Here is a 13,451-nt window from a genome sequence, read left to right as displayed (position 1 = left end):
AGTGTAATTTTTGGCCTTATGTCTTCAGAAAAACTATTTAATTTGTGTAGTAATCCAAAGCATCCAGACTCTTGATGTATGCCAAACGAAAGATGACATATTTATTGATATCCTAGTGAAGTTTGCAAACATTTCATTTAGATTTTACTTCTTTTTGAGACATTTAAACATTTGTGATTGAACTGTCATAGTCGCCTGTATTTAGCATTACGTCATAGATGTATTTCAAGTTTCGATGAGCTTGTAACTTAGTATTTTTAGTATCTTATTGTAAAGTTGTTATTGTCTTTACCTTTCACCTTCCCATCATGTTGTAGATGGTGATCAAAAATAAACCAGCAAAGTGTCGATCACAATTCAAACGAACAGTCTCGTGTTGTTGTTGTGTGAGAGCCTAGTGTGTGTGCAGTGATAACACGAGGTGCAAAATGGTCGAGCGGTTGGGATACAAAGTTCCTCCGGGCCCCCGATCGGCAACCGACTGCCACACATACATACATACATACATACATACATACATACATACATACATACATACACACACACATACATACATACATGCATACATACATACATACATACATACATACATACATACATACATACATACATGCATGCATGCATGCATGCATGCATGCATGCATGCATACATACATACATACATGCATGCATGCATGCATGCATACATGCATGCATACATACATACATACATACATACATACATACATACATACATACATACATACATACATACACAATTTCACATATCTTTCTCCATTGTATGACTATAGCACTAATGAATCTCAATTCAAGTTTGCTGCAAATCGATGTAAAATAACATTGTCAATGTGGTATTAGGGCAATTACCCATCCTCAGAGCCATCCATAGACATGTTACTTGAATGGCATTTTACGTCACACAGTATTTAATATGATAATTAGTTGATTATTAAAACTCCTTTTCAGCCCTGTTCCACTACTTCGGTTTTCCTAGACTTTTGATATGTTGTACAATTCTCGACAAGATGCACTGACTTGCAATTAGTTCAAGGCTATGCCATTTCTTTCTCTAGATTGACTGGTCTAGCTAGTTATGGTCGTTAGTCATGCTGTTCTTATGGTCTTTGTAGCATATAGTATTCTTCAGTAAAATATGTAGTGAATATGGCTCCATTTCTTATCTACTTCTATTTCTGTCGTTTGTTTTCGATTTTTTTCTTCCAGGAGTGATCATCGCCCACCCACATCTGGTACGGTATGATAAAACTTCGTGTTCAAAGCTAGCCTAAGAAGTGCCAGTGTCAATGCAGATCAGCTCCTTTCTAAAATGTTATTGTGAGCATGCGCATATCTATTCGTTTAGTCGAAGTCAACAAATTACTTTTACCAACTTTTCAATTTTGTGAATTTGTGTCTTTGCCATCGTTTTAGAGCTAGGGTATGGCCTGTCGAGTGTTTTCTTTTATCGATATTGTCCGCATGTCATGATATCAATCAGACAGCCAATGCGATGCGATGCGATGCGATGTGACCAATTAGGAGGCCTACAGTGCACTGTGCTATGCGGTGAACCGATCGGGTGCACTGTACTATGCGGTGAACTTCAACTTATCGTAGTAGTATGTTTAAATTTGTGTAACTCTACAGCCACATGAGGAACCTCATACACCTCTGACCACGGGTACATCCATGCTCTGATCGTGCTGCCAAAGAAATTCAATTCTCTACTCTCCCATTGCCCGACAAACAACAAGTTACAGTGGAACCACACCTTGTAGTGGTTAGTAGAGTTACAGGACAAACGGAAATTTCAAACTTTTTCCAATTTAAAGGTTTCAGTCTTTCTGCTTTTTCGTTACGCATTGATAACTTTCATTTAAATATTATATTAAAATATTAGACTACGGCTCCTGTAGATTGTACACCAAACCATACTTACCTTAAAATAATAGGTATGATCTTCTGGTAGTAGTTTAACACCAAACCGATTGTAGATGATTTAATTGTGTTACTTTGGGTGGTATAGCTCAGCTCTTTCAAGAGTGCCTATGCAACACAACATAGCATTACTTTATACTTCAATACAACTCCTTTGTGACTCTTTTATACGAATCTCGACAAAATGGTATTATAATGTAAATGTAATGATGATAACAGGTCTGGTGAAGAATACTTATCACCGAACAGTAAATACATATCTCGACCTATGTATTCAGCACATAAGTTCAGACACCATTGAACTTTAGATAATATAGCATGGTTGGACTTCTGGAATAAATGCTATAATTTCAAATATATATGACTCAAATCTATCTTGTTCATTAGCTCTCTGATAACGACTACTTAGTACTTATAGTAATTGTCCAAGAGCCTTTTCATATTGTAATGATTTAAGGCACAGGTCAAAAGGATATTTTTGACCACAAAGACAGCTATACAATAAATAAGTCTCGTTAGTACGGTTCTCGTTTAAAGAAATTGTTCTCCATGTATAATGGTGTAATGTTCCAATTAAACAGATTTCTCATAGAACACTTAGTCACTGGTTGTAGTAGGACACACGATTGCTGTCGAGGCTGCATTGGGAGGATTCTCACTCAGAACGAGGCCAATGTCCACATTTTCCCATGGAAACCTCGGAGTGTTTCATAATGCGCCATAATGTTAGTCGTAGCTGGCTAGATTATCTAAAGATGTTTTCACAATGTGATTAGATTATGTTGCCTTGCAAAGTAGTCGTTTCAGGATCTCAAGTACTACTACTAATACTACTACTACTATTACTATTACTACTAATACTACTACTACTATTACTATTACTATTACTACTAATACTACTACTACTATTACTACTTCTACTACTACTACTACAACTACCACAACCAACAACAACAACACTCCTACTAATACCACCACCCAGCAACACAACTACTAATACCACCACAACCACCACCATTATCACCACAACTACTACCAGCACGATCACCACGACCACCACCACTAATATTACCAATACTAATACCAGCACCACCTCTACTACTACTGCTACCACTACCACCAACACTACTACCACTAACACCACCACTACCACCAGCACTATTACTCCTACTACTCCTACTCCTACTCCTACTACTACTACTACTACCACCACCACCACCACCACCTACTACGACTACGATCACTACTACTACTACTACTACTACTACTACTACTACTACTACTACTACTACTACTATTACTACCAGTACTATCACCACCACAACCACTATTACTACTATTGAAACTACTACTACTACTACTACTACTACTACTGCTACTACTACCACAACCATCATCCCCATCACCACAGCTACTACCACTACCACCACAACCACAACCACTACAACTATTACTACTACTACTACTACTACTACCCCTCCAATATTGCCACTACCACCACCACCACCACTGCTACAACTACTACTATCACCACCACCACCGCTACTACTACTACCACAACCATTACTACAACTAACACTACTACCACCACTACCATTACCACTACAACTACTACTACTACTACTACTACTACTACTACTACCACTACTTGACTACCACCAGTACGACCACCACCACCACCACCACCACCACCACCACTACTACTACTACTACTACTACTAATACTACTACTACTACTACTAATACTACTAATACTACTACCGCTACTACTACCTCCACTACTAAAACTACCACTACGACTACTACCACTATTTTGGGTACACTTGCTTACAGCATACCCTGGCCTGAGTATCTTCCCATCCCAACATAAATAAGACGCTATTATCAGTTCTACTCCCACTGTGTAAAGACAGCAAAACTACTGTCTTTTCATCTTCTAATTTAATTTTGAAAAATATACTTTAAATTTCACAGTTGTCTCCATGTCGCGGAGTGTTACATTGATATTACTGACAACCCTTAGTCCAGTGTTTATCAATCAACATTTTTATTGTACTTATTTGGTGGTTGTATACATACATACATACATACATACATACATACATACATACATACATACATACATACATACAGACAGACAGACAGACAGACAGACAGACAGACAGACAGACAGACAGACAGACAGACATACACACACACATACACACACACACACATACATACATACATACATACATACATACATACATACATACATACATACATACATACATACATACATGTATTACATACATACATACATACATACATACATACATACATACATACATACATACATACATACAAGTAAATTTCCTTATAACAGGAGACATACATGGAGGATGTATGTCACGAAAGCCGAGTTTTTCTAAAGTACAAGATGGGGGATGGACCACAAATATTGGAGAAATAAGAAAAAACTCGCGCACAGATGTCGACGGTTTAAGTTGGTCTAATTTTCCTCTAAAATAATAAAATACAACACTGCAAAATTGCTTGTACCAAAAAAAACTTAAATCTATAAACTTAGAGTACACTTGAAAATTACTGATTACTGGCAAATAAAACTACCCACAATGTTCGATATAAATTCTCTTTTCTCTTGTATCAAATCAAAAGTTCGTTAGCGGTCAAATGTGTACATTTTCCATTACCTTTTCTTCTATTAATCTGTTTTTCATATATAATTCAACTCTATGTAGTGGCCTATAACTCGCAGTCATAGTGTTGTCTTTAAGATATTTGCAAGACATACTCAAAGCAGTCAATGCTGAGTCCCAATAAAATACATATTGCATGGCATGACAATAATATATGATGGATTTGGGGAGGGGTCGTCATGTACTTGAAATAGGCTATACAGGTTAACATGTTTTTGGTTTTGCAGAGAGAGGGCAGTAACATTTTGTCTCCTGCTCGATGCATAAATCTATGACACCCACCCCCTCACTACCACCGAAGAAATTAGCTGTTTACCTTTGGTAAGATCAGACGGATATATATATATATATAATATATATATATATATATATATATATATATATATATATATATATATATATATATATATATATATATTTATATATATATTAACTCTTACTGTCACTCCCAAGAGGAATATGGCCTTTCGATATCGATGTAACTGCCACATCTTTATCGAGCAGTCCATGAACGTGACCAATACACGTATCATATATGCCAAAATAAAACTTGGTAACTAAAATAGAAGTACAGTGCCCGGATGCAGCACAAAGGAATACTAGCTCTATACAATAATTAGCGCTCCATGTGCTGCGACTCAACAATTCTTTAGTGACGTCACGACTTCTTGTTTTACGATGACCTATTAGTAACATTATGAGTCATTATGTTTATAATTAAGTCACCTGACATGTTGAAGATTATTCAATCAGGGTAGGGAGGAACTGTTCTGTTTCGACACATACTGATGAGTGTATAGAATGGAATATCTCTGTCTTTTATTGGTGTGGCATTCGATACAAGTTTGCAGCCTGCAAATTTTACAGGAGTTTCAGATTTCTTTTGGAGATATCTCAGAATATTGCTTGTGTGTAGTTGCAATATTTAGCACCCCACTGTAATACAGTGATGGTTCTGAAACTATCCTTGCTGATTAGTCCGTCATATAAATCTATCTGAATTATGTCATTATTAGTACTTGATTCATTGATTATTTTCTCATTATTTTCTTCTATATGAGTCATGTCCTGAAATGAACAACGTTGCTAGCATTATGTTCCTTTCGGATGACATTCTACCCTATGTTGTCCTACCCCATGTTGATCAAATAACTTTCCTTGCTCAAAAATGTTCCTCGCGTGACGTCACAATAATTAGTACATTTATTATTCCTACGGACGTAAGTTGCGTTCGTTTACAAAACTCTGGTTCATTCAGTAGGAACGGGAGGTCATGATATCTACCATATATTTCGTTATATTATGTAATCTAATGAGAGAGTGTTGAGTTCAACTGAACACTTGTTTGGAGAGTGCTCTTAGTGTATAAAATCCAAATTTGGAAATTGAACTAGATGCGTAGCTATGAGATAAGGTAAATTACACGACCTTTTACCCATTTGAACCTGCATTTCAAAATCATTATCTAGCGGTGTGGCTCGACTCAACGGCCATTTTGTTTAACAAGCATCACATGAAGACATCCTCATTTCTAAACGATTTGGCACCAAATGATGCACGGAAAGGTTTTTGAACTACTGGTTGGACATGATACTAGCATGGTCCACAGTTGTACAGTGGAAATTGAATGGTCAGGCCATAGATCCAGTGGTGTGTAATTATTGTGATTTGGTCCGTATAGGATACATATTTTCAAACGTCATGCCAGTTGTAAGTTCCTTCGTCGGATATTGTCAGATGATATCAGTAACTTTCCGATACTCTCGGATAATTTCAGTAACTTTCGGCATGTTGACATAGACATTATCATCCCCTTTCATAGCAAACCGAGCTTTACTGCAGTATGTTGTTGCTCATTTTAGTAATGAAACAATTTTACCTTGTACAAGATTGTTGTAGTTTATATTTTCCTTCTCAAGAATTCAACCCGACCCAGACTTTGTTGACTTGGCAACACGAAAGGCAGTTCCCATAGAAACATGTTGTGAATCCTCTCCCTGTCCACGTTTCTCGTATTGTTTCCCATTGCTTTATGTGATTTTAGGGTGTAATGACGATGACAGCAATTATAGAATTTACATTAGTCAAGTTTGCACAAGGAGTGGATTATTGATAACCGTATCATTTTCAAAGCAGCTAACATTTCCACTGTTTTGGAGTTGAATGAAACTGTTCTTCATGTCTATTGGTGTCAGTACGTTCCAATTAAACAGGTTTCTCATATAACACACATCTGGAATCTTAGTCACTGGTTGTAATAGGAAATTCGATTGCTGTCGAGTCTGTATTGAGAGGTTTCTCAGAACGAGGCCAATGTACACATCTTCCCATGGAAACAACGGAATGTTTGATGATGCATCGTATACCTTGCGTACAACATCTGATGACATCATATACGCAGCTCCCGATGGGTATTCTGGATAAGTATTGTTTGGATAAATCTCAATGGATGTGTAGTATATATTGGTTGGATTTCTGATTGGGACAGTGTTTCGCAAAACATTACCAAGTACAAGCCCATTTGCCTCCATGAGTCCATTTCCTAGAAAACTCATGATTTTTGCTACATTAATAAACATATCGTCTCCTGTTTTCAACAGATAGTTAGTGTTATTGCAGAATTTGGAAGCCCACTGCAGAGCAAAAACTGTCTTAAGTGTTTGATTGTGGAAGGTGTCTTCAAAATCTCCAGATATGATGTCCAAATACTTCATAGCCTCATCCACTATATAACTTTGAAGTGCATTACTACTATTTCCAACAACAAAAGCATAGTCAACACCCGTGCTTTGGAGCGCCCTCTGTGACGCCCAAGTGCTCCTAATTTGTGTCCGAAAATTTTCATTTTCAGGTTTAGTCATTATCATAATAAAGAGGTGTAAACTTTTCTTGTGACGTAGGCAACGATCTGGTGTGTTTAAAATATATTGAAATTTAGTAGAACCACCACGTGTTCCAACCGTTCTTGAAAATGAAACATGATTACGATATTTTGCCGATTCGCTGATTTTTTTAGTGCAATTTGGACGACTATCAGCAAGGAACTCTTTCAATATGCCTTCTCGAACAATATCATTGAAGTTAGTAAACACAGATTGTGAGGAAGAGGAAGTACACAAATCATCTAATAACGTGTCAATTTCATTTGGTCGTAGCTGATGATGTGAGAGTTTTTCATCCTCAATTGGAGTTATTCCAATCTTTTCATGAATATCACCAAGTTGAACATCGGTAAATCGAAACAGTTTTCTTTCTGACAAATGTTCAACAACCGACTTAGTAACATCCATTGACATGATAAACATTGCATTTGCACAATATGGTGGGTAATTCTCACTCTGCCACTCTTCTTCGGACACGTACCAAGTGTTACCCTTTTCTCTGATAGGTTTTGAACCATTGTTAACTTTGGGGCAGGCCACAAATTGTGACTTGGTCGTGAGTGATGACAGATAGCCTACTAAATTTCCTGAGCTTATGAATACATTGTCAAGGATTTTCATCACAAAATTTGAAGAACAAAACTGTGCCGTCCACTTAAATGCTAAAAGATGTTTAAGCGTTTCATTTTCAGGTTTGTCAATTAGGTCAACTTTAATGACGTCATTATACAGGATGCTTTCTTTGTCTGTTACTTCATTTATATTCTTGTCTTCCGAATGACCCATCACAAATTTGACAACAATTTGTTGGTCAGAGAATGGTCGACTTCGTTTCCATGTCAGACGTGCTACCATTCGGTTTCTGTAGTTTACAGGGTGTGTAAATACAAGTATAATGAGCTGTATAGGATCAACGCCATTTTGACAACTTGAAGGTGCACTTATGACACTGTTTTTCATATTGTACACTTTGTTGCTTACAGGAACACCATATACATGTGTAACAGCTAAGTTCGCATAGTTATTTTTCTGGAAATGTTGACATTTTGTACCATTTGGATTTGAGATATTTTGTTTTGCCATTTGATAGTCATACATCGTGTATGGTGAGAGTGTGGTGGTTACCAGAGTATTCAGTATAGCACATCGACTGCTATATACCTGTACATTATCGGTGACAGCGTAAAGTAACGGGAAAGGAGATATGTGAAGCTGATTAAGAGTAATACCCATAAACACGTCATCCCAAGTAAGAACGAGAACATCCTGCGATATCTCATTCACCTTTCTCACCACATCACCAGACAAAATGTAAACGGAACCGGAACAATATGGCGGCAGCCAGTCACGTGACCAGAAGTCTACCGGGAAAAAGTGACGTAGTCTGTTACTTCGTTCGTTTCGCTTCTCTATTCGAACATCACCAGCATAGAAATCTCTATATGGTGCATTTTGGATAAGTTCGATCACATTTTCAATGTTCACATATGTATTATCTTGAACCTTCATAACGTATGCTGCGTTCCTACACTTCTCGACCCATTTTAAAGCAGCTAAAATTTTCACCGCAGAATATTTATCATCGTCATTAAGATTCATCATTATGACGTCATGATAGACATCAGCTTCAATCAAAACATTTGTCCGTATGTTCAAATCTGTAGAATTGTCACCAATGAAAAACACTGTCTCTATCCTGACATTGCCACTGTGCTGTTTTCCCCAAGTTTCACGAATCGATTTCCTGTGGAGAGCATTAGTGGCTTTCGACATTACAACTATGATGAGGTCAAGGGTAAATGGTTTCCTTTCATCAATTGTGTTGTGACAAACCTCTGGATACTGTATGAAAAATGGTTTATTAAGTCCAATTACCTTGCCTTTATTGACATAAAGACTCCCCTTTGAGATATTTCTTGTAGTATTTCCACAAGCTAAGAAATCCTCATATTTTGAAAAGCCATTCCAAGTGTTATACAGTTTAGCAGCGTCAAAACTATGAGAAGTTATTACTTCCTGTAATTCACACAGCTTTCGTTTCGTTGATAAGTTATCAAATCCAGTGTTTGGGGTTGGTTTAATGCCGATTTTGTTCAACACAACTCCGACATACACATCTTCCCATACAAACAATGGTGTGTTTAAGGCATGTAAGTAAATGTCTCTTGTGACGTCACATGACATCACATAGGCATGTCCATTGGGATAGGGAGGGTACAATTTCTCTGGCCAATCTTCTTCGCTTACGTACCACTTACTGTTCTTTGTTCGTATGGGTGATGTATGTTCACGGACTGCAGCAACGACGAATCCATTTCTTGGAGAAGACTCAAGCATGTGAACGAGGTTGACCATATTAACATAAACATCGTCATCAACCTTCATCACATATTTGGCATTGGGGCAATATAAAGCAGCCCAATGCATTATCAGAATTGTCTTATTGACCAGATTCCGATATGTCTCTTTCATATCAACAAACACGATGTCACCAAACCGATCATATTCATTGCTTACTTTTTCCAGAGATATTACAGAATCAGAGCTTGAAATCCCCGTAATGAACACTTGCACAATACGGTATCCTGATAATTCCTTGACCGTACCTCTAGTCTCACGAATGGCTTGTCTCACCTCGGACTTGCCTAATAGTGTAGGCGTTACCATCAACAGCAGTAATTCACCGTTAGATGTCTCTGTGGCTAAACCATTATTACATATATTGGAATTATGTACCATGTAATTGTTCGAAAAATTGTTAAGACTTCCATTTCGCAGAGTCGTGTTACCTTGTTCGTATAAAATGTCGTCTGAAATGTTGTCCTGACATGTATGATTTTTAAAGACTGTCCAAAATGTGGACAGGTTGTCATGACGACAATCTTTGACGAGGCTTATATTTGAAGGTAGTGTTCTTTTTCCACTTTCAGTTGTTTGTGTATCGATTCTTGTCTCCACTGTGGTATTTCTAAATCCTGTTGACAACATTGGCGTACTCATGGGGGTATACCTCCTTGGTGTGCTGAAGCCATTTCGAAGAAGTACGGTTTCCTTTTGCCATTTCGTCGTTAATGTGGATAGTGAAAATAAGGTACTACACACCGAAATGACGAGGACCATAAGCACGACCAGTCTGAGCTTCGATAGTCTTAGACACATACAGTTCTGGATACTACCCATGGTCACGTTTTCACTATGTGATGGGATTGTGTTGTATTGCAGAGTAGTCGTTTCAGGATCTAAACAGAGGGTAGAATTGATCAATTAATATCCAATCAGATCGCTTATGTAGAGAGGTGAATATATATATATATATATATATATATATATATATATATATATATATATATATATATATATATATATATATATATTCGTAAAGATTTATAAGTAACTACTACATTTTGACCATAGTTTGTGTGAAGTGCTATAAATAAATAAATAAACAAATAAATAGCTACAAGTCTGAAATATACAGTAAAGATACTTTCCTGAAGATTTTAAATAGAAATGTCGATATCATCATCTGTCCAAGTCGCACATTTGTATTAATTAGAAAACGTAAGTGTTGGAATCTCAAACATGAGGGCGTTCTCCTTTGGCTGCTGCTTTGAATACTAGTACGAATAGCAAAAGACAAAAGTATTGTACTAAACAATGTTGAAGGCGCTTACCGTTCGTACAGCACAGAAAGATGACACAATATATCTACCTCTGTCACCTGAATAGGAGAGGAAAAGTCAAGATCAGGATTCTGTTATACTTTTTTTCGATTCTATGACGCCTAAGGATTTCTAGAAGAAATAAAATGGAAACACTACGATCAAAACATGAAGAGGTTCCTAGTTTGTGATAAATTATATTGATAATTTTTAATATAATTGTATGAATTTCATCGATTTAGATGGTTTCTGTGTTACTCTAAATGTCTTACTCGTATACTCATCAAAATAAATTTTTGTTCCAAAATATTGAAGGGATGGGGTCACATTTTTACAGGCATTTTCAAGTTAGCATATACACAATGATTGTTGTAAAAATATGAAGTTGCAATGGTACATTATACATACGTCCAAAAATAAACAAGCTCATTTTAATTTTTGTCGAAATTCAACAAAAATTCATAAGATATTTCTGTCGGGGTGTGGGGTGACAATTTCAATTCTAGAATGTAAACGAACGTGGTGACCCCATCTTTTTGTCATTGATAAATAGCTGGAATAATACAATGTACACATACACCGTATAAAAAATCTATCATGGAATTTTATCCGTTTTTGCAATTTTCTTATGTTTATCTTAAAAAATAGTAAAGCAGCTGGGGATAAAATAACATAATATTTTATGAAATAATGAATATAAATTACAAAAAAAAAAGATGTCTGGACCTACTATATATTGCACTTAAATAGTTCATTTGGTGTTTTGGAGATAATCTTTAACTGTCAAAATCATGTTGTAGTTAATTGTTGTAAATCTACTTATTTTGACGCCAAAATATATATGTACATACAAGAAACGATCATTATCCTGAAAACAAAGGTAGTGACATAGTATTTTCTCTGCATTTTTTACATATTCAGATATCAACGTTTAAGTATGCAAAATATAAGAAAAATATATAGACTTTTTTGAATTTGACCCCCCCCCCCCCCTTAACAAAAGTAATTGAATATGTACAGAGGTCACCCTATAGAAATCACTGCTTTGCTGTGTCTCATGTTTTACTAATCAATGAAACTGGTCTGAACCTGTGGTGAGTCACGTATTTTCAAGTTAGACGTTTTCATTCTGATTGGATTGAACAAGAAGCAGAGAAGCCAAGTTTCCCTACTATAAAGATTGATTTGTGTTTCAGGAAAGACTTTGACCCGCGAGTGTCTTCACAAATTCTTAAGATTTGGGTGGGGTTACGTTTCTCTGACAATACGTTGTAGAAACGACTGTTAATAGATTGAGGTCAGTCAACATCTATTCAATGCATATTCGGGTCATGGATGTTCTGAGTAATATCGATATATGTTGAATTGAGGTGTCTCGGTCAGTTAACATATATTGGAAGTGCACAAGACCTGGTCTGAGACTAGACGTTGTCGTTTTTGTCTTTGAGATTGAAATTATAACAATATCATCGGTAACGTGGTGTAGCCTTGTAAATCTGCCCTCTTGACTATTGAAGACATACCGCAACGGAATCGTTTATGGAGTAATGGTTTGACACTTCAATCTTCAAGACTGTATACTGTCTAATCCTGTCGTGGATCTGAGCACAAAACGACCAATGCTATAAGTTTGCAAATGCGACTGTATCAAGTAATCAAATATCACTAATACTTCAACTCTTAGGAAGTGGTATGTATACAATGTACCATAATGGCTTACACAAAGATATCGTCACTGAGGTGAAGGCGTTACATGGTTCAGTGATTGACTATCCAAACGTGCGTTTACTTTACTCAGTGTAAAGAACTGTGTATTGACATGCATCTCAACCAGTGACCTTAAAGGCACTCCTTAGAACTTCGTCAAAGTTCGTCCACGCAAGTTGTCCTTGCGGTAAGTAATGATCACAATGTCTGATTTGACGTATATGTATAATCGGTAGGTACATGTAAAACAAAACTAATGTATGGTCTACATGGATTATATCGCACAAGCAGTTCAAAGGTTTTTTAGCATTGCATTATAACCTGTTTAAATGATTTGATCTACAAAGCTGATGAACATTTGGGTAAATTTATGATCGGTTGTGTAGACGGACTCTGTTTCTGGATTTATCTGGTAAGTCTTGTCTATTCACAACCGTCGCATACATGCGACATGTCTAGAAAAGAATATATATCGTTTTGTATTTATTTACGTATATCCCAGGACTTTTATGCGACCTCCATTTAACTAACATGCCGTGGAATGAATGAATGAATGAATGAAT

General features: G+C 36.5%; 2 protein-coding genes and 1 long non-coding RNA gene across 3 annotated transcripts in view; all 3 read right to left on the bottom strand.

The window, feature by feature from the left end:
* Positions 1-5,076: 5,076 nt before the first annotated feature.
* On the bottom strand, positions 5,077-8,639 carry LOC144440144 (beta-1,3-galactosyltransferase 9-like). The gene has a single exon (XM_078129413.1). It carries the CDS (start codon positions 8,615-8,617, stop codon positions 6,722-6,724), a length of 1,896 nt encoding a protein of 631 aa, XP_077985539.1. The 5' UTR covers positions 8,618-8,639; the 3' UTR covers positions 5,077-6,721.
* Positions 8,640-8,687: 48 nt separating this feature from the next.
* On the bottom strand, positions 8,688-10,519 carry LOC144439978 (beta-1,3-galactosyltransferase 2-like). The gene is made up of 2 exons (XM_078129207.1): positions 8,911-10,519; positions 8,688-8,731 (listed from the first exon to the last, which is right to left on the bottom strand). Exons 1-2 carry the CDS (start codon positions 10,517-10,519, stop codon positions 8,688-8,690), a joined length of 1,653 nt encoding a protein of 550 aa, XP_077985333.1.
* A 138-nt stretch (positions 10,520-10,657) lies between these two features.
* The window catches only part of LOC144439689 (uncharacterized), a 40,835-nt gene continuing 38,041 nt past the window's right edge, over positions 10,658-13,451 (bottom strand). Inside the window, exons 2-3 of the long non-coding RNA XR_013481138.1 lie at positions 11,194-11,240; positions 10,658-10,758 (exon numbers count right to left, since the gene is read on the bottom strand). This is a non-coding gene — a long non-coding RNA (uncharacterized LOC144439689). The remainder of the gene's footprint in view (positions 10,759-11,193; positions 11,241-13,451) is intronic.

Source organism: Glandiceps talaboti, chromosome 9, assembly GCF_964340395.1.
Source record: "Glandiceps talaboti chromosome 9, keGlaTala1.1, whole genome shotgun sequence".
In the NCBI taxonomy this organism is placed as follows: domain Eukaryota; kingdom Metazoa; phylum Hemichordata; class Enteropneusta; family Spengelidae; genus Glandiceps; species Glandiceps talaboti.
Note: the sequence above shows the minus strand (reverse complement) of the source record. Positions and strands in the feature narration are given on the sequence as shown.